Raw genomic sequence first — 25,073 nt, 5'->3', positions numbered from 1 at the left:
GACTCACATAGATTTAACTTGGAAAAAGGAAAAACAAGCTGCACGTGACAGTCTGACAGCAAAACTTCAGAACACTCATTGCCACTCAGCCCCGGCAAGTCTCCTGCAGAAGTTGTGTGAACAAGAACGTGGCCAGGATGATTTTCTCAGACTGCCCCAGGAGTGGCATTCAGGTGGGGGCTTCTGCAACTACTCCGTTAGCACCGACATACCACAAATGTGTAGGAGTCAATAAAAGCGTTCAGGGATAAGAATTCTCATTTTTTTTAAAAAGGTGATCATATGATTTTGACTCTAATTTTGTGTTTACGCACTCCGAAATCCTAAAATCATATCCTGCCTTGTTTAAAACAAACCCGAAAAGTAGCATTTTTACCAGATTTCCAAACAATCCACACCAGGGATGCCACCTCCCCAGAAAAGCATTGTCTGCTGTCACCACCGCTCCGGGCAGTGCCCAGAGCCTCAGGGTTGGATGTTGCTGGGCTTACATAAAGCTTTAAAACTTCCAGCTGTTGGCCAACACGAACCTCCCAACATTAACAGCTCTTTCAGAAGTGAACTAGCACCAAAGTATAGGGAAAAGCCCTGGCACTATGTTAAAATAAAGCCATCAAAAGAAACTCAGGTGATTCAACTGTCTCATGCTGTAAAGGACAAGGCAACCAACTGACCCTGGCTGGCAAGGTTTGCCACAGGCCCTTCTCCCAGGAACCTGGTGCTCTTCATGTCCAACACAGACTCCCATACAGAAGACAAATGGAAATGGAAACGCTGCATGGGAAGGTTCATCCACATGTGGGATGCCCAGATCAGCCCCAAACAAGTGGAAGAGGGAAAAAATCCATGACTTTGTTCATTTTCATTTGGAAAACAGCACGAAACACATTACTCCTCCGAAGAAGCTCCATCACACCTCTCTTTCATCTCTTTAAGAAAGAGAGGTACTTTTCCAGTGGAACATCAGAAGCAAGAAGGAAGGGAATTTTTCACTGAAAAATTTAGGGACAAGAACCAATTCCCTTCTCATTGCTACAGTATTCCTCGTGCTGCCAACTTTACTGTTCTAGAAGACCTGCAGTAACTTCTACAGACTTTAAACAGGACACGACAGCTACGCCGGACACGCTTCTGGCTTTACATCTCTCACCTGTGTTGGAACGCTGGAGAAGCGATGGTTTGGCTGTCCCAGTGGCCAAGCTGGAGGAGGGGACAGAGAGGGATTTATATAGAGCTGTTTCTCGGTGCTCTTTAAAACGCTCTGCAGCCATGAGTGCGTTGGAGAGCTCTTGCAGGGGCATATTGTTAATATCTGAAGAAAACGGACTGAGCGGGTTCTCCAGACTCATCAGCCAGCTTGTGTTACCTGATAAGAGAAAATCAGGGAAGAGTATTAAGTACTTCCAACTCCAGAAAGTTTACAACTCACACTGAAAAAAGTACAAATTGTTCTGGATTTTGCGAGTGAAAATCAGAATGGGCCAAGGTCTCAGTTCTCCTGACGTTTGGCAGAAGCTCTTCAAAAGCCATCCTTGGTAACTCATTACTACAGCAGATTCCCAAAAGGCATCCAGAACACTCAGGTATTTTAATTAATGATACCAGGCCAATTATTTTCTCACAAAGCAACTTTCAGCTGAAATTCTCTGTTAATGCTGTGTAACATGCCAGCGTTCAAAGATTTTGACCTTGAACGTATCGCTACTCCTTCCCTAACAGCAGACACAATTAGGCAGCTGCTGTAGCCACCAGCCTCACTCATCTCCAATCTACTGTGGGAAGCTAAAACACAGTACAAACAGATTTAAGATCATAGACCAGTATAAAAATGGGAAATGCAAAGGAGAGTTGATATTGTCTAACTCTATTTCTGTAACAGTACTTCATACACAAATTTAAGTCCATGCTTCAATCTTTTCACAGGTCTTTTGTAGACTTAAACCACTAAAGAGTGATTTCAAAGAATCAAGTATCAGATGTATTGGTTTCAAGAGGCAGTAAGCAATGAAGAGATCCATTTGCAACTAAATGTGGAATTTTCTTCTTCATCCAGGCTCCAGTTTCTTAGCAAGTCAAAAGAGCTCACTCCACAGGGAGGTAAAGATACCTGTGGGTCTGCGCACTAGGATTTCTGCCCATCCCTGTGTCAGCAGCGGGACATATGCAGCTAAGTTTGCTTTTTCTTTCTGCAGAGGTGTCTGTGGAGCAGGGTTAGTCTTCTCTGATCGAGATGCAGGAGCAGGAGGACTCTGTGTCCCTTGGGAAGTCGAGCCACTGGGGAAATGGGATGCTGAGCTGTCTAAGGCACCAACACGTAAGGCATGACCACCTAGCAAGACAGACACAAAACAGAAGAGAGAACCATGCTTAATTATCACTAGAAATATCTCAGAAGTAGTAAGCCTCTCAAGCTTCTCTAGCAGCTGCGCTCACAACATTAGGAACTTAAGAAAACTTCACCTTGAATGCATTTCTTATAAACCACGAGGTTAGACAAACATAGGTCATTCTCACTGCAAGTGCTCACCATTTCACCAACCACCAAAGCCTTCCTGCACAGGGAGGCAAGCAGGAGAAGCACCACTGCTCCTGCAGCCCACAGCTGCTGCTGCCTGCCCTCCACCTGCCCAGACAGCTCCAGACTCTCCCATTAGCTCAGACCCTTCCGTAAGCACCTGGACACTTAAGCCCACGATACGGACCCAGAAATGGCAGTAAGACTCCAGGACAGGAACTTACCAGACATGGATCGGACTCTGTTGCGAGAGCTTCTGCAAACCTGCTGCCCAGCTTGAGATTCCAGTTTCGCTGGAGCTTCTTTAGTTTGTCTCACTTGCAAAACAGGGTCTGAGCTGTGTGGGGGGAAAAAAAAAAAAAAAAAAGTATTGATGATATTGAGAGAGGAGTCAGTCATACTGGATAAGAACGACATTCCTCTTCTGGCAAGTACAAAACCTAAAAAGATACACTTTAATAGTGGTTTAAGTGACTCTGTTAGGTGGGAATTTCTAGAAATAGCAGCAAAATTTACCTTGATTCTGTGCTGCTTTGGAGCTCTCCAGAGTCTAGGCCAAGCAGGGACCTTGTCCCCGTTCCAACGCTTGTAGTGATGGTCACCAGCTTGTTACCAACCAGCCACGTCTTTGTCCTTCCTCCAGCCAACAGAAACTCACCCACGGGAGACCTAGAAACACACCGGTGATGAATGCAGCTCTCAGACCACAGAGCCTACACAGGTGCTTTATTTCATGTGACTACATAGGAGCTGCTGCCCCACTTTCCTTCTTTATACAGCATTTTTAACATACCCCCTGGTTGTCAACACATACATTATCCATCAGGATAAGGGATGAGCTGAATTTAGTATCAACTGACAGTAGTACTGCTGGACACATATCACAGGGCAGAAGGGAATGAGCCTTGTCTGAGCTACGTGTCTCCTCCTGGGAAGGGCTAACAGGAGAAGTAAATGCCCTCCCTTTGAAGCCAGCTGGCACGACACTCAGCTCTGTAGCGAGGACTGTGATTACCCAGCAAGGACCTGGAGCAAAGCACTGCTCACAGACAGCACGCCTTCAAGGCATCTCCTTCTGAAAGTTCGACCAGCAAAGGCTGGTTGGCTCCAATGGACTTGTCTCCTCTAACCTCATATTTAACCAAGCCAGATTTTATCTGCGAGGAATGGCTTCCGAGCCTGGGCCTGCCAGAATCTCAAATGTGTCATAGTTATTTTCCACTAACACAGTGAAATATGAACCTCCAACAAAAACATCTCTCCCACGGTCACCGACTGACCCCTACCTCTTAGGCACTGCAGTGAAGTTTGAAAAGACGTATCGAGCCATCATATCCAGACAGGTCTCAGTGAGTTCCAGGTGGAGATTTTTTAAGTTGTCATCAGCCTGAGCCATTGAATTTTCATCTGCAGAGCCCAGGCTTGAACTAGTGATGGATGTCTGTATCCGACTAGAAAAGAATGTTTCCAACTGACAGATCACATTGCAAAATGCTTCATCCTGTCACCCGAAAGACAGCGTGATGCACAACAACCGGCGATACATGCATGTGCCAAATCAGAGAGGTGGCCAGACATTAAACCCAGGACATGACCAGAGTATTTTTTGGATCAGCCTCATGTCGTGCTTTGCAGATTATCATTGCAGAAAGTGTATTTTATCTTGAGAGACCGAGAAATATTTAAATGTCCGTCAATTGACTAGGTCAGGCCAGTGCTCTCTGATGTTGGGTGGCCCACGGGCAAGCGCACCAAGCGAAGAGCGAGTGGCAGCACCATGCTTCGAGTTCGTTAATCTGTAGTGAGGACCAGCGTCCCACGACCTGCACAGCTTCCCAGGCAACATGTTGCCCATGAGCCACAAATCGGGGCTCTTTAGACTTAACTTCACAAGCCCACGGTTTGCTTTTTTTCTCTGTTGCATCCCTTTCATGTATCGGTATTTTTCCTCCAAAATCAATAGCTATGTAAAACCTAATTTAACTGGAAATAGAAAAAAAATTGCACTCTGGACAGGAAACTGAGACAAGAATAGAGAGCAGCTCTGCCTTCAAATCAGCCAAGTTAGCAATGCAATTTGAAACAACTGCAATAAGAGGCTGGACTGCAATATTTTATAAAGACGACTCCTTATGCCACCGCAATACAAACTGCGCTGAGGTACTGCCAAATTTTTTAGGACGTGGCAACTTCTTTGGCATCATTAAGGGTAATTATCTGAACTTTTAGTTGCTACCATTTACACCTTAACACAAAAGAAGAAAATCATCTGATAGATTAATGGGGATATCAGATAATGAAGTGCCAGGACTGAATTCACAATTCAGTCACTTCAGTGTCTTTCCCCCCAAATTCCGTATAGTTATAGTCAAAAATAAAAAATCAGAAAATAAAGTTCCACTGACAGCAATCCTTACAGATTAAGGCACAGATCTTCAGGTTCAGATTTTAAACCAACGTTACAGACAGCAGCTTCGCACTCAAGGGAAGTGATCCAGGAATAAGTTTTAAGAACTGGCGTAAATTGTTTCATCTTTCACGTCGGCAAACCAAAGTCTGCGATCAAAACTTGTTTTCTTTAGTTGTGAAAGCAATAGCTGCACATGGGCTGAGCATACATTTCACCCTTTGCTGCCCTATGCAAAGACAAATGTAAGGTTCTCACAGCACCATGCTTTAGCCAGAACACTTCTGTCAGCTCCCTCTGCTTCAAAGAACAAATCCTAAACTGAGGCCAGAACTATTCCTCATATTTTGGGAGGAGGGCCTGTACATAAGTTTGCAGAGTGTCAAAAGCCTCTCCTGGAGCACGTCACTGCTGAGAACGCTGAAGTTTCAGTGAGCTTTAACCAGCACTCTCACTTGCACAGAATGCAACCTTTTTCCTTTTTCTTTTTGGGGTTTTTTCTCTGTTTGTTTGCCTCCCCTTCACCATCTTTACTTCGAAAATACAAATTTTTGTTGCTAAAGCATCAGAGAACAGGGCAAAGTAACCATCCACAACACAGGGTGTGATGTGGCAACCCAACAGCCGGCGTTGGGAGGCCACGGGATACCCACGATACCTTCCCAAAACCTTAACTGGGGCCGAGGCCAGTTCTTTATTGCGTAACGAAGTCATGCAAGCATCCCGCATGCAAATCCACCCTGCTTCCGCCCACCCTTGCAGTAAAATTTCCAAGTGCTGAGTTGCTCTTGGAATTCTCCCCATTTAAAGTGCCTCTACCTGCGGACCACATGTTCAGACACACTGATGCTGCGGGATCGGAAGGCATCAACTGCAGAGGATTCTTTCAGCTCTTTCACAGGAGGAGAGTTATTCAAGCCTTGCTTTGCATTTTTGGCTAGTCTTAAACTACTAGGTGGAGAAGCACCAAGCCCCAAAAGAGGTCACAGGAAGGGAGGAAATCATTGTAGGAATGTAGGTTGAAAGGTCACAGGTCACAGGGTCAATATTGGGGGATTCCGGAGGGTGATGTAAAATAAAACAAATGCCAAAAAAGGAAAACAAAAATTAAAACGTACAAACAAGCAGAGCTGAAAGCATTAAAAAGACAAACCACATTTTGAAACCAAGATTTTAAACGTGCTACAAAACAAATGAAATTAGTACAAGCTAAAACAAAAAAAAACTGATTGAAATGATAGTTGGAATACTGCGCTGCTAAACAAAGGCAAGAGCATCTGAATCCTTCGTTTGGCACAAGTTTCTCAAGCCTGAGAAGTTTCGTGTGGTTCAACCACAGTTGCGTTGCACCAACTCACCACTTGGGCACAGCTGAACACCCAACTACCTCCAGAAAGACCAGATCCTACAACGCTTCACCAACACCAGGTAGCAGCACGTGTTCCTAAGAGACCCAGCAGCGTGTCAGCCACCTCCACCTCTGCCAGGCTTGGCCCAAACCTGAGCTTCCACCCCAAATCACAGCGGTGCCCCTTAGCTCAGCCCCTCTGAACGAGGCTGATCCTTCTCCCTGCGCCGACGGAAGGGCACGGCACAAACGTCCTCTTGGCCGCTGCTGGCTGCGCGGTGCCTGGCTGCCAAACAAGCTCTCTTATTTTAGGTGGCTCAAGGCAACCCACTCGACTTGCCACTGGAACAGAAAGACAGACAAGCCTTTACACTGCCGGGTGGGAAACGACAACAATTAACATCTAAGAGGCCCTTTAATTAGTGACAGCTGAGACGTAGGCCAGGCTGAGTACCAACTCGGACATAACAGCCAGTCCAGCAGTTCCCAGCCCCGTATATAAAATGCAGATACTCAATTTAACCCTTCTGGCTCTTTCTAAACACAATTTATTTGCTATCTTCCTTTCAGGGAGTTATTCCGTTTCAGATAGCCACCTGGGGGGATCGGAATGTCTTTGTCCTTCTCCTCCCAATGATCTCTGACAGATCATTTTTGGCCACAAAATGGCCAAATGGTGATTGCAGAGAGCACAGGCCCCTATTCTGAGATAATCACCTACACCAACATCATGCCATTCAGCAATCCTGGGAACCGTTGGGATCTCGAGCTCCTGGAACACCCAGCACCTCAGCTAGGGCACAGAAATGCTCATTCTTTGGGCTTAAGGCGTGAAAAGCAAGCACAGAAGCTTCTCAAGCAAGGAAACAGATATCTGCTCGAAGCTATTTCCTCTCTCCCTTGGCCAGAATCCAAGCTCAGACACGCTCAGAGGCAGTGGCATCCTGCCATTCTGGTGTTTTGGGTTGCTGCCCGAGTACAGCCCACACTCCTTAGCACCAAGTTCTGTAGAAAGTGATCCAGCAGCATTAGCAAAAGCCTTTAGATACAGTAGTATTCCAACCTGGTAGAATTTAACAGGTTTTTTTTAAAAAAAAAGATTAGTTGAAATTCTAATTTGAGAGACGAGTGTCAAAAGGCTTCTCTTCCAAGCTTCTGAATGAAAGAGGAGGAGATGGGAGAGATGAAACACAAAACAGGGTTTACAGCTACAGCATTAGGGCAGGGATGGTGTTTCTTCATTGCAAGATACTCCTTGAGCCTTGCAGTTAAAGTAGAGGCACTTTCCCCAGGGTCTAAATGCCACCGTATGCTTACTGCACATTAACACTGAAGCAAGTTAAGTGAACCAATTTAGGTAAGCCCTGCAGGTAAAAGGACGTTAGAGAAACCCTGAACGCCTTCCAAGGAATATTTTCCTATCCCAGCAAACGTTATTTGGAAATATGTTGGCAAGATGCATACTGACTTGTAAAGACATCAGATTCTGCTTCAAACTGACATAATGGCTTCGAAATTCAAAAAAAGGATCTGGCCATTCAGGTACACAGAAGGCAGCTGTCTGCCACCCAGTACACTGACCTGACAGGTACCACTATGGAAAAACCCAGCATCAGCTCTCTCAGTTTATACAGGTTGCTAATCACAGCAACTTCCCTGGCAATCACTTAAATAGTCATTATGGATCAATTACCAAAAGGAGTTACACTATCAATAGGAACATGGTGTTCTACTCTGGTATTACTCTTCTCTGTTACTTCTGGTAGCACTGTACTGACGCACACCAACCTGAAAGAACTGTTGATGGTCAAAAATGAAGAACAAAAGCCCCGACACCTTACTGCAAAGGCTTCCAGAACAGCCAACGATGCCCTCGCACGTCCTATCAGACTGTCAGCTTGGTTTGATTCCAGCTTCTTACCAACCTGAGTTTGTCTTTTACCAATCCCCTGACCTAAAGAGGTTTACTTTGCTTGCTTAAATGCACTGTCAGATTTTTGGATAACTAGACCCAGCCTCCTTCAGAAAAACACAGGGAAGGGTGTGAGCACTAGAACAGAGAACACAAGACCCTGCTGGAGTCAAACATAATTTACCTTTTCGGCCTCTCATTCAGGCTTGTACTGCGAGCTCTGAAACTGTCCTTCTCAGGAGTGTCATCAAAGGAAAGGAGGACATTGGAGCGCAAGCCCTGCCGGTGAGACAAAGAGGTTGAGTCTGAACAGCCAGGATGTGCAGGGATTGTGGGCCAATGCACAAAAACTCACAGTCAGTTTTGAAACAGATATCGACAAGACAAGTAGAATTTTTCTACGTTCAAACAGAACCGTTAAACTTCTCAAACCCGTTTTTAAGTCACCAGTTTTACCATGGACTGTTTGATCCTGTAGTGTTACCTTTGTGATATAGGGGACAAAGTCCTTTCGAAAGGGAAGGCGACACCGAATGAACCACATAGCGATCACGTGGTGGGCCAGGCAGACGATGTACTGGTTAAACCTACAACAGCAGAAAGATCTCCACAGAGTTTAATGATGCATTATGATGCCATCCCAGAACTGAACAGAAGGACTTTTCAATCTGAGAAACAGAACTGTTCCTATATCTACTGTAAGTATAAGGAGAAAAACCTCAGACTTCTGTTTAAGAAAAACAGATGTTTTGTCCCAGGTGAGTATGTCCTGGGTATACCCCAACACAAGAAGGACATGGAACTACTGGAATGAGTCCAGAGGAAGGCCACAAAGATGATCCGAGGGCTGGAGCACCTCTCCTACGAAGACAGGCTGAGAGAGTTGGGGCTGTTCAGCCTGGAGAAGAGAAGGCTCCGGGGTGATCTCACAGCAGCTTTCCAGTACCTAAAGGGGCTACAGGAAAGCTGGAGAGGGACTTTTTACAAGGGTGTGTAGTGATAGGACAAGGGGCAATGGATTTAAACTGAAAGAGGGCAGATTTTGGTTAGATATAAGAAAGAAATTCTTTACATTGAGGGTGGTGAGGCACTGGCACAGGTTGCCCAGAGAAGTTGTGGCTGCCCCATCCCTGGAGGTGTTCAAGGCCAGGTTGGATGAGGCTTTGGGCAACCTGGTGTAGTGGAGAGTGTCCCTGCCCATGGCAGGGGGGTTGGAACTGGATGATCTTTGAGGTCCCTTCCAACCCAAACCATTCTATGATTCTATAATTCTATGTCCTTCCTTCAGAAAAAGCCTCAGAATGAGCAATATCCCATGAATAACCAATATCTCCAAAAAAATCATTATCTCATTCTCTTCATTTTATAGATGAGGAAGAGGAAGCACACTTGCTATGCACTTACTTGGAAGGGTTCGTGTATGGTAGGGAGATGGCAAACACACTGGCATACTGCTCTGCTGCAAAGTTCCTGTAGAGATGAGGCAGCCTTGCTAGAGCTAAAACAATTCAAGAAGAAAACCAACACAGGTGAGGTCTGAGCATAAACTATTCAATACCAGAATTTGGTGTAATCTGAATTGTTTTGTTTCTTCTCTAACCATCAGTTGACATGGAAGTTAACATCGTGGTGTAATTTCATGTTATTTGAGTTACAAACAGGAAGGTGGAAGAGCAGCTTCGTACTTCCCACCCCTGCACGGCTGCACTATGCAAAGCCTGTCTCTTTCTTCACCACGTGCAAGTGCTTTACATAGAAAAACAGTAACAAACAAGAGATGATCAAACATTTACATCTCAAGGATGGTGCAAGGGCATCACCAAAACCCAAGGAACCCTTGCAGCGCGTTCCATTTCACTAACACAATCAAAACACACGCGTTCAGTGCAAACAATGCATTTACAACTACAGGAGGTCAAAAGCAGAACATTACAACTTACTCGAAAGAAATTCCAAGAGAGGGATTGCCATATTGGCTGTAGCAGAAATGTGGGTTAATTTGACTATTAAGACAGGAAGTGCCTTTATGATGATGTCGGGCATCTCGACACTACAGACAGAGAGTGCCACAACGCACTGGTTTGCGCAGCGATAAATAAGACCATGTTCCAGGCAATACACTATTTCACGCTAGAAGAGTGAAAAAGAAAAAAAACTTCGTAATTCAAGGAAAGAGAAAACCTCTGATGTACCATCTCCTGCCTTCAGTCAGGGTTTCAGAGCAGCTTGTGAGGTACCACTACTGCAAGGTCTGCATGACACACATGAATGCTTAACCAAAATGCACTAACACAGAACCCTAAGTAACGTTGTACCTATTCTAGGTCAAAATCTTAAGAAGGGATATTTAAGAAATTATTATTTAATCAAGTAGACATTTAAGAAATTATTATTTAAATTCCTGATTTTTATGTTTATCACAGTCTTCCAGCAGAGGTTAAAGTCACTCAGCTACCTGCAAGGGGGAGACAGGTGTGGATGGAGAGCACTGAATCCAACTGACCAGACAGCTATTGCTGCACAAAGATAGCAAAGTATTTTTTCACCCCTGACCCCAACCCAAATACAGCAAATACAGCTTTTTAGAACAGAAAAAGGCAGTGTCACCTTGCACTTAAGCCTCCTCATCAGCTAGTATGAGAAAATGCTCTCGTGTACAGGCTCAGGCCCCGTCCCCCCTGCACCCTCTTACTTTCCCCATACCTGTTTGGCTTTGTCCAGATAATTATGATAAGATATTAACGCCGTCAGGACTGGGACTACAGCCAGATGCAAATCAGTGCGAGAAAAGCCTTCTGGGGTACCATGAAGCCTGTCGGTAGTCTTCTTGTCTGTGAGCTGATACACCACAGTCAATTAGAACATCTCACACTAAAAATATTCTCTAAAAGGCAGCAGACAGGCACTGCCTGTAGCTCCCTTTTCACATGTATACATACATGCATAGAGAAAGAACACTCATTATTACCTAGTTGTGTACCTAAAACAACCCTCACAAACAGGAAAGTTGAGTGAGGATTGACAACCAGCATGCTAATCTTCAAAATATCAGACTGAAGACAAAAAAAAAACAAAAACTCAAAAAAAAACCAACAAACTCTCAAGTAAACTAAGGATCTGGTGATTGTATATCAGTACGGTGCATGGCATTACCATGTAGCTCAGTGCAGAGGCCAGGAGGTCTATGTTACAGGGAGAGGTTAAAAATAGCACTTTATAGCGGAGGGATTCAGGTAATTTGTTGAGGACCAACTTCAACACCTTCCAGTCTGTCTCCTGGAAAGAAAGAAAAAGTTAAGGTAGAAAATTTCTGTACGATTTCAGTTTGAAAGTAAGACCAATCAAATTTCAGACAACATGCCACTTGCTAGGCAGACCCATGTCTTGTTGAGACAGCTAGATAAAAAGAAATGGCATTTAGCTGTCACAAGTTACCTTCTGTCTGTCATCCAGCTCCAGGTGCAATATTGGCACTGCAAACTGGAAGACAACTCGTATCCAGATTTCTGACTGAGCTCAAAAGGACAGAGCCAGAATTCAGTTTTCCTAACCACCAGCACAAATTAACTTCCAGAGCAAGACAACCCTTCAGCACGTAACTATGTCCAACACAACACTCATGCACAATTTATATTTACAGTTTATTAGCCACCGAAACATTTATCAATTCTCAAAATACTCTGAAAACTTGGAGTAGGAGGGTTTCTTTTAGTTTCAAATGCCCTTTCAGAAACAGGATGACTTAACTGATCTTTGTTTAACAAACACATTTTTTTGCCCTTGTCTGCTCTGCAGCAGAGAGAAATGAAAGCTTTGCTTAATTTCTGAAGAGCTGAACCAGTGCTCCCGCTGGTGGTTGTAAAGCTGCCCAATTACACACAGATTCTGCCCAAGAAGGATTTAGGTATTGCTCTTCAGACATTATTTAGATATTCTGAGATGGAATTCTCTAGCCAGCTGGTTGAAGTAGACGTATTTCACACAAAGATGACAACTGTCATAAAGAGTGGACATACTTGCTTCAAACACTGCAGAAGGACACCGAAGACCATGGAGTACGGCAGGTGCCCGATACGAATGGTGGCATTCTGGGAAGGCACACTGGGACTTCCCGAAGGTGGAGAGAGCGTACCAGTCGGCTTCTTCTCAGAACTTCTCTTCTCTGCCTCTCTACAACATGGAAAGGGAGAAAAATACATGTAAGCTAAAATCGAGATCAGAACAGCCTATTCCTGTGACCTACAGCACTACCCTATTTGGTAGCCAGTTTAATAACCAAACAACAATATAAGTTGCATTTTCAATTAGAAACCCCAGGATTGCCCAGTAGACGGACAGCAATGATTCAGTTTGGCTAGGTTAAGGACTTTTTTCCTCCGGGCCCTTAGCAAATTTAGAAAGGTATCTTTTGGGGCATGTGACGCAAAGAACTTCAGACCAAGCTATAAAATTTAAACAGTCAGATTTGTACAAATCATTGAATCAAACCTCAGTGTGAAAAGTGGTTTCAGGCAGGAAATTGCAAATATTTTCGTAAAGTTTTGTGAGCAGGAACACATGTGAGATCGAGAGCTCTGCAGGTAAGTTCTCTGATTTGTAAGAACAATTCACCAATGAGTTCCTAGTTGAGACAATCCTAGGCTGCAACTATAGACTTGTCTAGCAGCTGATTCATCAGGATTTGGAAGATTTAGAAAAACTGCAGATTGCTACTGATGGACCACTAAGCTCATCCAAAAATACCAAATAGTTTGGAAAACAGTTTTTGCTTACTGCAATGAGAAACCTACACAAAATCACATAGACAGTAAGGGCTGAACCTCACTGCTCCATCCTTGTTGGAAAGGCCAAGACGGTGGAGGGAGTCAGCTCGAAGCATCAGCAGGAAATCAAATACCTGTAACAGAGAAGACACCGGAATCACTCAAAAACCAAACCAGTGGAATACTCTCCCACCTCTCCATGTGATACTTTTGCAAGTACAAAGAGGTTTTTAACAGATGCTGTGGCTAGTTCTGTAGGAGGCACCACTTCTGCTATTATAGTACATGTACACACTCTTATTAGCCAAGAAAGATTGAATTCTACATCTGGCAAGCTCCAGAGCACACATTCCCCACCTGACAGCCAAGAATTCCAACGAGAGCATGCAGCTCTTGACCTGACAGCCCAGGTGACAGCTCGTACCTGCAGTCTGATGCTGCTAGCAACGGCAAGGCTGTAGGCGTATATATAGTGGCGCTGGACGTGGTGAATCAGCATCTCGTACACCCGCGTTGCATGGCTGGAGGGCAAGCTGTAGAGCTTTGTCTGCAGAGCAACAGAAACACAAATCAGAAGGCCAGCTGACACTTGTTATTCAGAAATGTGCATCTGCACTGAGAATTCAGAAAAAACACAGCAAAAACTTGGTCCTGAAAGCAAGATGAACAGACAGCTCTGGACAGAACCTCTGCAAAGACTCCAGAGCAACTCTGCCTGGCTCCAGAAGGGCACTGGCTGGAGTAACCAGCTCGTCACAACTGTTCAACCACATCTCAGGACACGCTGCCCAAACACAATGGATCTATTCGAGGTTATGAACCACTCCCTTTCTGCTACTTTATGAACACATCTGCCCTCCACACAGAAAAATGTGCTCATATTCATTGCACAATGGAAATTAAGAAAATAAAAAAACTCAGCAAACAGTTATACAATAGCCAAAAGCAAAAGGAATGACCAAAACAAGAGTTAAAATATTAAGTGGATAAAACAAAAGTCAGAATATTTAATAGTGGGAGAATGGTTATCTAAAAAGCCAAGTCCAGCAGAAGACCATTCTGAAGAAAAACATGTGTGATGCTCTGCAGCATTTACCTGAAGAATTATCAGGAGTCCAAGAACTGCTGTCTTGACATCTTCCAAAGAAGCTGAATACGACAGCAAGTCCCGCTCTTCCAGTTCAGGAGACGAGAGAGAATGTGCTGCCACCTTTTAAAAAGAAAAGCAACTCATGGTTTAAATCCACAACACACCTTTTCTTTATTTCCATCCTGGAAGGTCAGGAAAGACTACAGCAAGTCATCCTTGCTGGAAATTCTGCAAGCCCTGTCAGGTAGCTTGGATGTGCTTTGACAGAGTTTCTAAAGACCCCTTCTGCTCTGCACTTCAGACTTGCACCCTCCAAAACCCAGCAGTTCTACAGTTTCCTGCTGAGCCATGCAACTGGGAACAGCCACAGGTTAGTCTCCCCAGTCACAGTATGAGGCTCTGGCAAAAGATGTGGGGATGCTACTGGCAGCCGACCAAACTTTGCCTCACCTTTTCTATGATATCAAGCAAGCTGTTAAAGTGATGCGTGTTGCAGCCTTCGGCCAGGTCTACGAGTAGCTGAGTGGCCAGTTTTCGGACTTGATGGTCTTTATCCTCTGGAATGTGAGCCAGCTGAGAGATCACAACCAAGTTTATCAGCTCTTCCTGCAAAAGGACAGCCCTTAATAAGCCTTGACATTTTGCTGTCAGTGGCTCGATCAGCATGTTAAAGAGACAAATAATTACAAACAAAAGAACACTGATACTCTGATCTCAGGCTTGTTCCTCAACTAACTGGTTCCTTGATCTTTTGTCTTCTATCCAATTAAGAATTTCTGTATGCCATCCCTCCGAATATTTGAGACTTTTGTTGAACTTGGACTCAACGCTTTGGTTTTTGTCTGTCCTACAAACTTGATAGCCCAGGCTCAAACAGACTGTTGACAAGGGATTTCAAGGGCTTGGTTTTTTGAGAGTGAGAGGAAACATGCAACAGCATCATGTTTTCACGAATCTTGAAGGAATCCAAGAAGCAACTCTGCCCCTTCCTGTGCTCTGACACTATGGGTACATTCCAAGGAGCTGAAGACATCCCCAGAGCTCTTCCGTAACGCCTCTCTCAGACAGTTCCCATCTTGGATTGCAACTAAACTGCAAGCACCAAGACGTGTCAATCTGCTCACATCAGACTATGTCCAGACCCCATCTTTTCACAAAGCTTTTAAATAAACTCTGCATCTCTCACATTGACTTTCCTTTCTTCCAAAACAAAATGTATATGGAATTAACGACCTTAAAACAGGGAAGCAAGTACACAACCAGGTATGCTCTCAAAACACAGCCTCTCCCACTGCAAGTTGCACATGCCTGTGTCCAACTAAGGACAACCACAAGGCAAGTCCTCCTACAAGCATCCTAAAGAAACACGTCTATTGTGTGCAACATTTCAAGCACAGTTCTGTGCACTCCCCAGTGGCAGAGAGGACCTGAAGCCATAAAACCATAAAACATGCCTCACCAAAGCTTTTCCCACCCACTTAAGACCTCACATGTGATCATCAGAAACAGATAAACACACACCTCATAGAACTGTCTGTTAATACTCAGGACAAAGGACAAGACATCCAGAACTTTAATACGAACAGCACTACGACTTTCGTTCCTAAAATGGGAAGAGCAAATTCAAGATGAATAAAATAAAGTCACTGATATGTAGGGAAAGGGGGGAGAGGAGAAAAGAAAAGTAAAACTAAAGTAAACTACGAAACTTTAGGAGTTAGAACAGTAACTGTTAGAGATCAGCTGAGCCTTCAGTTAATGTCTCTACATACGAAATCAGATTCAAGAATAACTGGAAACTGGAAGTCCAGTTGGTTTTTACTACTTCTGGAGATCTGTAACTGCAGTTTTCCCATTTCCAAGTCAAACTAGGAAGCACATGTCAGAAGAACAAGTGCTCTGGTGAGCAAATTTAAAACCAAACATATGGCACCAAGGAAGAGTTGTTCTTTGGCAGCATTTCACAGATGAGACAGAGGTTTGTTATTGCTGTATGCTGATATTTTAGAGCACAAGAATACTTTTAAGAGTACCAATTAAAACCAGATAACTTTAATACTGCATAACCATATACAATCCTGATGTTTAACAGGAAAGTCTTGTTTGGTGTCAGAACTACAAAGTGCTGTGGAGTGGAACACAAAACTGCCTAAGCTAACTGGAACAGCACCATCCAAGGGAAATAAAGAAAAAACAAAGCACAAAGAACTCAGTGGAAAGTTTTTCTTCTGTTAAACAAAATCCTTTCACGTACTGTATCCTGGGACTACCATACATCTTAACATTTACTAACACTAGAACTTCAGAAAACAGAATTACCCAACATGAAAAGGTGGTAAGAAACATTTGAAAGTGCCTTGTATTCACAGAGTTATGATTTCATACCTGAAGAATCTCTCCATCAACATTTGCAGGTTGTGAATCCAGCCATCTTTGGCAGGATGAATGGATTGAGCTCTGTATGTTATCAAGTTTAATACAGAAGATTCCTTTCACGGGAAGATCAAGAATATTTTCTTTAGTGTATAAGCAAATACAAAATATCCATTCCCCCATCCCTCCACCTCGAGAATAAGGCTCATGTAAGTGCTTGCTGTGATTTTTTTGACTCCACTTGCTATTTTAGGAGTCTCAACTTTCAGCTGTACTGAGTAACAAAACAGATTCAATCAGCAACAAAGGAGGACAATAACAGGGAAAAGTCTTACTGGTCTCTGATCAGCACATCTTTCCACCAGCTCAAAAAATCTCTCTTCAGAGCCATGGAATTCATTCTGGTCACAAAGTTCTTCTACAGTAGTCAAAAGATCATGTACAATGGACTTCAGTTCTTGGCTCTCCAGACTCTGAAACAAGGACAACAGCATTCCTGGAAGACTTTTACCTCACCAGAAGGTGCTAACTTTAAACACAAACAGAAAACTCGGGTGAGAAGCACAGTATTGAGAACTGGGGTAAAACTTCATTCAGCTTCAAAGTTCACCAGAGTGTACAAACAGGAGATCAATTTGCAAAAATATTTATGGCAAGGTCTTTTGATTGAAAGCACATCAAGACAGGCTCAATATTTACCTGCAGCTGTTGCAGTAACCGCTCCATGATGTCCAAAAGGATATCCCAGGTTACAGCTTGCAGCTCCTTCCCATACTTCTTTATTAGACGTGTTATAGACAGAACTATTTCATACGACACAACTGCATTGGGACATGTCATGGCCTGGAATACAAAGCATTTCAGACAGTTAACAGTTGGAAAGCAGTGCTCAGAAACCCTCTTAAATTCAAATGAAACACACCTTACTGATTAGGAACTTAGCCTGATGGTCTGAGATAAATACATTCAAGCCTATGCAGACAAAGGGCAAAGCAAAGAATCATTTTCTAAAGCACAGGTACGCTCTCTTGCAAGCAGCTGCCGACCAGATGGCAAAGACAGTCCCATCTTACAGAGCAGACACAGGAGGTTAAAAGCTTGTAATTCCTGCTAGATGCACTTGGGTGAGAAAATTTTGAGAGAGCTCTGAGGCTGTCCCTGAAGACACTGTACCTCACTTTTTGTAACATACACTGGAAAGAGTAAAAGTTTTTGCTTTGTTTTTATTTTTAAAGCTAAACTACCCACAATGTAGATATTTGATAAAAAGAGTTCAGACTTCGCTTTTGTGGCCAACAGAGATATTCCAGAAGGAGGCCTCGGTTTCAAACTTAAATCCTCTGTTGTTTTACTGCTTCCCCATGCTTCACCCCACACCTAACTGCTGTCTCTCATCTTTCAGGCATACAGAGACCTCTTTGGTGCAGGGGACCACGTTTTTCTTCTGAAACTGTGCAGGCCTAGATGTATACCTGATAAAAAAGTTCCTCCAGCATCCCTTCCTACCTTGAGGAATGAAGGCAGCACTGAAGTTGGGGAATTCTTGAGTGAATTGAGGCGATGAGCACCCCACAGAGCCATCCCAACAAAGAACACAGCTCCTCTCAGCAGCGCTGCATCCGCCATGTAAGCTCTGAGGACAGATGGAAGGAAAGTCTTAGACCATGCTACAACTATTTCAGCACACAAGAGTCAATAGGAATATACACTGTCACAACAGGAATTCCCAGTTGTTATACATCACAGCCTTGCACAGCAATTTACAAACATTAAAGAGAATCATTTAGTGCAACTTCAAACAAAGAAAAACTAAATTCAGAAAAGCCAAAAAACAAGCACTTCAGCAGCATAACTAGGAAGGGAATTCATTTTTAAGCACCAGAACCTTCAGCTTGTTCTACTGAGGTCAGTGACTCCCTCTCTATCTCAACAAGACCTCTGTACCGAATTCGTTAGATACACCTTCTTTACCTGTCTTCCATGATCCTGCACATGTTGTAGATGGCACTGTGTCCCAAATGAGTTCCCAAAAGGTTGCGCATAAGCTGCAAATTGAAAGAGAACACTTAAATATCCAACTGTTGAAACACTCATTAGCCTAAATACACAGTTAGCTGGCCAATCATGACCACTCATGGTAAGTAAACGTGCCCAGCCATTTCCATGCCCCAAGAGAAGCCTGTCACACCAGCTGAGAGGACAGGACTTACACTAACAATGTGCTGATCCCTTAACACTTGAAACAATTTTTAATCTACTCTTAAAACCAAACTGAAATTTATGGCAGATGCGCACAGGCACATCTCACACTTTGCCTATGAGGCCAAAACAGTGAACTCACTGAAAAACAAAACTACAAGGAAGTTCTGACCTTCCAGCAGGGCTCGCAGAGCTCCTTCACGTTGATGGTACGGCACAAAGTGATGATAAACACCGGCAGGTTCTCCGAGGGCAGACAGTTATAGCAAACAACTGCATCTAGGACTTGCAAGGAAATCTTTGGGAAAGACAAAGACAAAATGGTAACCATACACAAAAGACACATGGTAACCATACACTTCTCTGGGAATAAAGCAGGTCAAATCCTAACCTGGCAAACCAGGTTCCTTCTGAACTCAAAAGGGATATAGATATGTCTTTTTTTTAAATCACTTCAAGACGGAAAGTAAACCATAAAAAGCACTGTTGAAAAACTGATTCACTTATCAAATTTATCAATGCTCTGTTTGTGGTAGAATAAAATTATTATTGGTGTACGAGACCCAACGGCTCACGAATACTTCCTAACGCTGTATCAGCTCTCTTGAAGGATGAGAACGACAGAGAGTCTGATGATCCGATTTTGTTTGTAAGAGTTACAGTTTCAAAGAATTTCAAAGAACTCTAAAGTGCAAAGAAAGACTCAAATTACTGACCTCTATGTCCACAGATGATGAAGTCTGAATGCACAAGAGGCATATCTTGCTGTTAGGAAAGAACATTTAATTATAACTGTTTGCTTAATATGATTTTAGGCAAATTACAAAGAGCCAAAACAGACAAGTAGATGGCCATATCATTTTACTAATAGCTTAACAATTTTACTAATCACTGCCCTTACCGTGGCATTGTTGATAACACTCCTACAGACACTGAACACTACCACCTCTTCTATGAAGTCAGCTTAAAGTTGCACTTAAATACAACTCCATATGCCTACACTAACACAACAGCAGAGCCCCTTTGTGAGGCTGCGCAACGCCATCAGGTCCATCACGTCAACTGGGGAAAGCACATGCAGTTCAACTAAAACAGATCTGAACACTGTAAGAAAATCACATATTTGTCAAAAATGTCAGGTATGACCTGGAATGAAACAGATCCAGATCGGATGAAAAAGATTCCACTTATCTGTATACTGACCTGCAACTTTCTCCTGTAATTTACCAAGAATAAGCAAGTAGGAGGTGAAAAAAAAAAAAAAAACAAACAACAACTTACTGGACCATGTCAGCTACATAGTCTTCCAGATAGCAGCTATTGAATTTCACCAGGTTCACTAAAACCAGAAGGAACTCAGAAGACAAACCAACATCCATCCACTGGAGTACAAAGTCAGCTAAAGAAGGAAAACAAATTGTTACGATATGCTTTCTACCCAGAAGTGCTGTCACTACCTTTTTCTCGTATCACTGAATACCTGCCCCTTGACTTGTTCCCACCAAATTGCAGAAGAGTAGAGACAAAGCTCACCTAACTCTTCTTCTAAGTAGGTGATGTATCGTCCATTCTCCGTTAGAGCCTTGAACACTTCAAGCCGTTCATGCAAGTCTTCATTGGAGGGATAGTCCTTAATAACCTTGAAAAAATGTGCTCTGAGGATCCCTAATCTCTCGCCCTTAAAAAATAAAATTAAAAAAAAAAAACAAAGAGGAGGGGAGTGAAATAATAGTGTCACTAATGAAAAAAGACAGTCAAGGCCTGGATCTGACCAAGGTCTGTAACAGTAATCTTCATGCTCGAAATAATTTTCTTTTCCTACAGGCTATGAAAGCCTCCAACCTCTACTGGCTACTGACAATGGGTCAGGTCTTCTCCATCCCTTATATTTGTCCAACAACACAGAGACAGCATCCAACACACAAAGTAACCCATGGAAACTGCAACTGAGAGCACTGCCAGTAGAGCATTTAAAAAAACCAAGCCGACAAACCAGAATCAATGCCTACTCTTCTCGTAAGCATCTACCCCTACTTTTTCAGAATACTCAAAACTAGAACTTTGGTCTGATACAGTCTTACATTTGTGAAGCACATTGTGGAATCTGAAGAATTCGTAGCATGCTTAACTTGGCCAGGCTAGAAAAGTCTCTTATACAAAACTTTTTGCATATTTGATGTGCTGAAACATCAAAAACAGCTGCAGACCAGGACTAATGGGTCTAGACAAAGACCATGTAAAATCTGATGCACTATGCTGAACTTAACCCAAAGTATTTCATCTTTTTCAAGAAAATTGCCCCAAAACAGAGAAGTTTTCTACAAGTTGTATGAAAAGTTTTGCTATGAGGTCAAACCAAGACTTTAAAATGCCTCGTCTTTCTGTTTACTAGGCACGACCAAAATAAGAAACGCGGAGAGTTGTAGAGAAGAGCCACCCAATATTTTTTATGTTCATACTCTACACAAACCCTAGTTTAAGTGTAGTGTTTCTTCTACAGTTTGTTTGTTTCACCTGTCCTTGAACGATTGATTTTAGCAGATGAAGAACAGCATGTCTGGCTTCGACGGGGCGCTCTGGCTGGAGCATATCAGCAACCACTTTCCATATCGCTTCCACCGCGTGCTGAAAACAAGCGTAGGAGACAGGCAGCAGGAGGAAAGTTAAGCTTCCTATGGATCTTTACCCAGTAGGTCAGTCATTAATTATGACAAGTTAATAAACAGGATCTCCAAGGATTTCATGCCTGGAGTTCTCTTTTCTGAAGGACACTCTCACCTGCCCGGTCATAAGCTCAGATGAACCACATGAGCCACCAAATCCCGTCCTAAGTGACAAACTGCACCCCAGGAACTGGAGTTCCTCATTCACATGCTTACTTCAGTGTGAACGTTTGTGCAGAAACCTTCCCCCAAATACAAGATGAGTTTAAATCCAATTTGAGGTTGCTCATTAACAAGACAGAAGGAACTGGCAAACACCTCTCCTATAGGATTAACATCATCTCCCGTGAACTGTCCTGAACAGGCCAAACCTTCACAGCATTCTCCTTCCCTTCAGTTCAGGAAGCCCGTCAGCCACGTCTTCTCTGCTCCACAGTTGGAAGGTTGGACAAGAGTAACTTCCTTGGCCATCCTTTTGTGGGTTTGGATGGCACAAATCATAGCTTTGGGATTACCAATCTTAAAAGTTAGTCTAAACTACAGGTTAAGACCTGTTGCTCAAATTTTCATCCCTCAAATATTCACTGACCACTTTGAAACTTACCTCTTCGATTTTTTTGGTTTTTGCCACTTCACAAATCTGACTGATTGCTCGTATCCTATTACTTAATCCACATTCTATGCTCAGTTCCTGGAAAGAAATGTAGAAATAAGCTAACAGTTTATCTTACTAGAAACATTTATCCATTTCTCAAAGGGGATCATGAACCACTGAAAAATTAATTACACATTTGTCCAAAACGATCTAACCATTAGTCATCACTGGAGATTTTCAGGAATTCCTCCAAAAACTTTTTTCCATTAGAAAATGATCTGTCAAAACTAGAACTTTCACAGAACTGGAGCCAAGCACCTCCAGGACAGAATATCTCCTTTTCTTCATAAAAATTAATAACTTGCTGGCTGTGGTGCTCGCCCAGCTCATGGGAGAAGGGGAGAGAAGGGAGGGATGTTCAGTCTGGCTCACCAGCCTTTCAGCAGGTAAGAGCCTGGCTCCAGCACAGCCAGGAAGGGATTCTGGTCTCCTTCTCCCTTTTCTGTGTTTTCCTCTCTGTGAACCAACTATTCTGTTTGCAGGAATACTGGAATCAATTTTTTTTTTTTTTTTAATTTTCACAAAACCGTAAGGCTTTAATAAAACAGAAACAGTTTCCAGCTTGCGCTAACTGCCACCCCATAAACTTCACCAAGCTCAGACTCTAAACACAGAGCGACACGTTTTGAGGAAACACCTTGGGGCCCGACCGAAGACACCACCATCCTGTCAGATATCTCAAAACCATTCCAACATTGAATAAATAAAATGCTTTAACTTCAAAGTAGCTGAGTTCTACATCCATTTCACTGGAGAATTAATGGAGAGAGAAGGTAAAAAGGCACGATGGAAGAGGGAATGAATGGCAAAATGGACAGGAGGAGGAACACAGCTTCCTCCTGACCCTCCCAGCTCAGGTGATCCGGGCGCTATCCCCACCTTCACTACGGCTAGTTCGCACACCTTGAGTATTTCTGCAGTGATGATAAACTCTGTTTGCTTGCCCTCCGATGACTTTGAACTTCCCCGAGATGTTCCCAGCCCCAGGAGATTCCTGAACTTCTCCTTCAGTCCCGAATCCTTGCTCTGAGGCTTTGCCATTGCTGACGAGCCAGCAGCGCCGAGCCCCTGCAAACACAGAACAGGGTTCCTGTCCAGGGGCACCCAGGGGGGGAATCCTGAAGCAGGAAACCAGCAGCACCAGCCGTCACAACGCGGCTTTCACAAACGGCTCTGCTGTTTCAAGCCGTTTCAAACACGGGAGAAGCCCAACGCTGAGGACAAAATAGCGAGGAGCCCACACACACAAGGAGATGCTGCCTTCAGCACCCGCATCCTGCAGCTGCCTGGGAAACGGGGAGCGCGGGGTTCCCATTTTCCAGGAGCCCTGAATGCCCAGCACCACCACAGCCTGCACACAGAATAGAATCACAGACTGGTTTGGGTTGGAAGGGACCTCAAAGACCATCCAGTCCCAACCCCCCTGCCATGGGCAGGGACACCTTCCACTACACCAGGTTGCCCAAAGCCCCATCCAACCTGGCCTTGAACACTTCCAGGGATGAGGCAGCCACAGCTTCTCTGGGCAACCTGTGCCAGTGCCTCAGCACCCTCAAAGTGAAGAATTTCTGCCTTAGATCTCATCTAAATCCCCCCTCTCCCAGTTTAAACCCCCTTTTTAAAACCACCTAGCTGACTTTGGAAGTGTAAACGCACAGCACTTTTTGGTGGGTGTGAGCTGAAGCATTTGGTCCCAGTCCGAACCCAACGGACGGGCACACGGCACCGTGACGCAGAGGCTGAAAGCAGCCAGAGGTGAGGAAGGACTTACGGATCTGACTTGAACATCCAAACGCTGCCGTGGCACGGAGAAGGCGGGGAAGCAAGAACAAGCACACCCGTTACAGCACGGGCACTGCGACAGCACCGTCCTTCAGAACTGCCTCCCCAGCCGGCCCCGACCCGCCGCCCCTTGGGGACCCCAGCACCCAGCACGACACCCGCTGCCTGCGTGCTGGGCAGCCCCAGTGCCCGCCCTCAGCGCCCGCTCCCGCACCATCCCAGCAGCCTCTGGCTACGGGCTGTGCCCCCACGGACACGCCACGGCCTCCCCCACACCGCGGGCACACATCACAGCAATCCCTGTCCAGCCCGGGGGCACGCCACAGACCCTGTCCCGGCATCCAGGGGGACATGCTGCTGTCCCCAGCCTGGGGGACACACCACAGCCCCCAGCCCACCGTCCCAATGGACACACCGCAGCCCCCAGCCCACCGTCCCAATTGGACACACCACAGCCCCCAGCCCACCGCCCCAATGGACACACCGCAGCCCCCAGCCCACCGCCCCAATGGACACACCGCAGCCCCCAGCCCACCGCCCCAATGGACACACCGCAGCCCCCAGCCCACCGCCCCAATGGACACACCACACCCCCCAGCCCACCGTCCCAATGGACACACCACAGCCCCCAGCCCACCAGCCCAATTGGACACACCGCAGCCCCCAGCCCACCGCCCCAAGGGACACACCGCAGCCCCCAGCCCACCGCCCCAATGGACACACCACAGCCCCCAGCCCACCAGCCCAATGGACACACCACAGCCCCCAGCCCACCAGCCCAATTGGACACACCGCAGCCCCCAGCCCACCGCCCCAATGGACACACCGCAGCCCCCAGCCCACCGCCCCAATGGACACACCACAGCCCCCAGCCCACCGCCCCGGGGGACACACCGCAGCCCCCGGTACACCCGGGGACACGGCAATGTTCACCTGTGTCCCCCCCCGCCCCCCCCAGCGGCCCCGCCGCCACCCCGGGACACGCCACAACGCCCTACGGGCACCCAACGGAGGATACGCCACAGTTCCCCCCCCAGCACACCGCGGTTCCCCGGGAGAGGCCACCCGGGGACCCCCCCCGGCCCGGCCGAGGGCAGCCCCGCACCCCCCGCCCCCGCCAGGCCCCGCGTCCCCGGCCCGGGCAGCGCCCCCCGCCCGCCCAGCGAGGCCGCCACCCCCCGACCCGACCCTCACTCACCCCCCGGCCCGGCCCGGCCCGGCCCCGCCGCCCCCGGCCCGCTCCCCGCTCCGCGCCCGCCCCCCCCGCGCCGCGCCCCGCCCCCGGCGGAAGTCCCGCCGCTTCCGGCGCGCGCGCGCCCGCCCGCCGCGGGGCACGCCGGGAGCGGTAGTCCCCGGGGCCGCCGCC

General features: G+C 45.5%; 1 protein-coding gene across 5 annotated transcripts in view; it reads right to left on the bottom strand.

Moving 5' to 3' along the window:
- TSC2 (TSC complex subunit 2) overlaps positions 1–23,748 on the bottom strand; it is a 33,883-nt gene extending 10,135 nt beyond the window's left edge. The window contains exons 1-31 of one of the 5 annotated variants that reach the window (XM_086622556.1): positions 23,697–23,748; positions 22,829–22,993; positions 21,875–21,961; positions 21,122–21,232; positions 20,141–20,285; positions 19,889–20,006; positions 19,324–19,372; positions 18,780–18,905; positions 18,380–18,453; positions 17,915–18,041; positions 17,108–17,251; positions 16,744–16,881; positions 16,421–16,524; positions 15,557–15,638; positions 14,486–14,641; positions 14,042–14,155; positions 13,370–13,492; positions 12,973–13,079; positions 12,199–12,352; positions 11,336–11,458; positions 10,886–11,020; positions 10,123–10,312; positions 9,587–9,680; positions 8,667–8,769; positions 8,367–8,461; positions 5,742–5,873; positions 3,802–3,966; positions 3,032–3,184; positions 2,740–2,852; positions 2,108–2,329; positions 1,151–1,366 (exon numbers count right to left, since the gene is read on the bottom strand). In XM_086622556.1, coding sequence (XP_086478682.1) covers positions 1,151–1,366; positions 2,108–2,329; positions 2,740–2,852; positions 3,032–3,184; positions 3,802–3,966; positions 5,742–5,873; positions 8,367–8,461; positions 8,667–8,769; positions 9,587–9,680; positions 10,123–10,312; positions 10,886–11,020; positions 11,336–11,458; positions 12,199–12,352; positions 12,973–13,079; positions 13,370–13,492; positions 14,042–14,155; positions 14,486–14,641; positions 15,557–15,638; positions 16,421–16,524; positions 16,744–16,881; positions 17,108–17,251; positions 17,915–18,041; positions 18,380–18,453; positions 18,780–18,905; positions 19,324–19,372; positions 19,889–20,006; positions 20,141–20,285; positions 21,122–21,232; positions 21,875–21,961; positions 22,829–22,966 — 3,838 coding nt within the window. In that variant the 5' untranslated portion in view covers positions 22,967–22,993; positions 23,697–23,748. Of the gene's footprint in view, positions 1–1,150; positions 1,367–2,107; positions 2,330–2,739; positions 2,853–3,031; positions 3,185–3,801; positions 3,967–5,741; positions 5,874–8,366; positions 8,462–8,666; positions 8,788–9,586; positions 9,681–10,122; positions 10,313–10,885; positions 11,021–11,335; positions 11,459–12,198; positions 12,353–12,972; positions 13,080–13,369; positions 13,493–14,041; positions 14,156–14,485; positions 14,642–15,556; positions 15,639–16,420; positions 16,525–16,743; positions 16,882–17,107; positions 17,252–17,914; positions 18,042–18,379; positions 18,454–18,779; positions 18,906–19,323; positions 19,373–19,888; positions 20,007–20,140; positions 20,286–21,121; positions 21,233–21,874; positions 21,962–22,828; positions 22,994–23,696 lie in introns of all 5 variants that reach the window. The other 4 variants (XM_086622552.1, XM_086622553.1, XM_086622554.1 and 1 more) reach the window with 4 other exon arrangements.
- Between the last annotated feature and the right edge of the window lie 1,325 nt (positions 23,749–25,073).

The sequence above is a fragment of the Tauraco erythrolophus genome, chromosome 17 (assembly GCF_009769465.1).
Source record: "Tauraco erythrolophus isolate bTauEry1 chromosome 17, bTauEry1.pri, whole genome shotgun sequence".
In the NCBI taxonomy this organism is placed as follows: Eukaryota; Metazoa; Chordata; class Aves; order Musophagiformes; family Musophagidae; genus Tauraco; species Tauraco erythrolophus.
The sequence above is the reverse complement of the archived record's forward strand: the minus strand, read 5'-3'. Positions and strand labels throughout refer to the sequence as shown.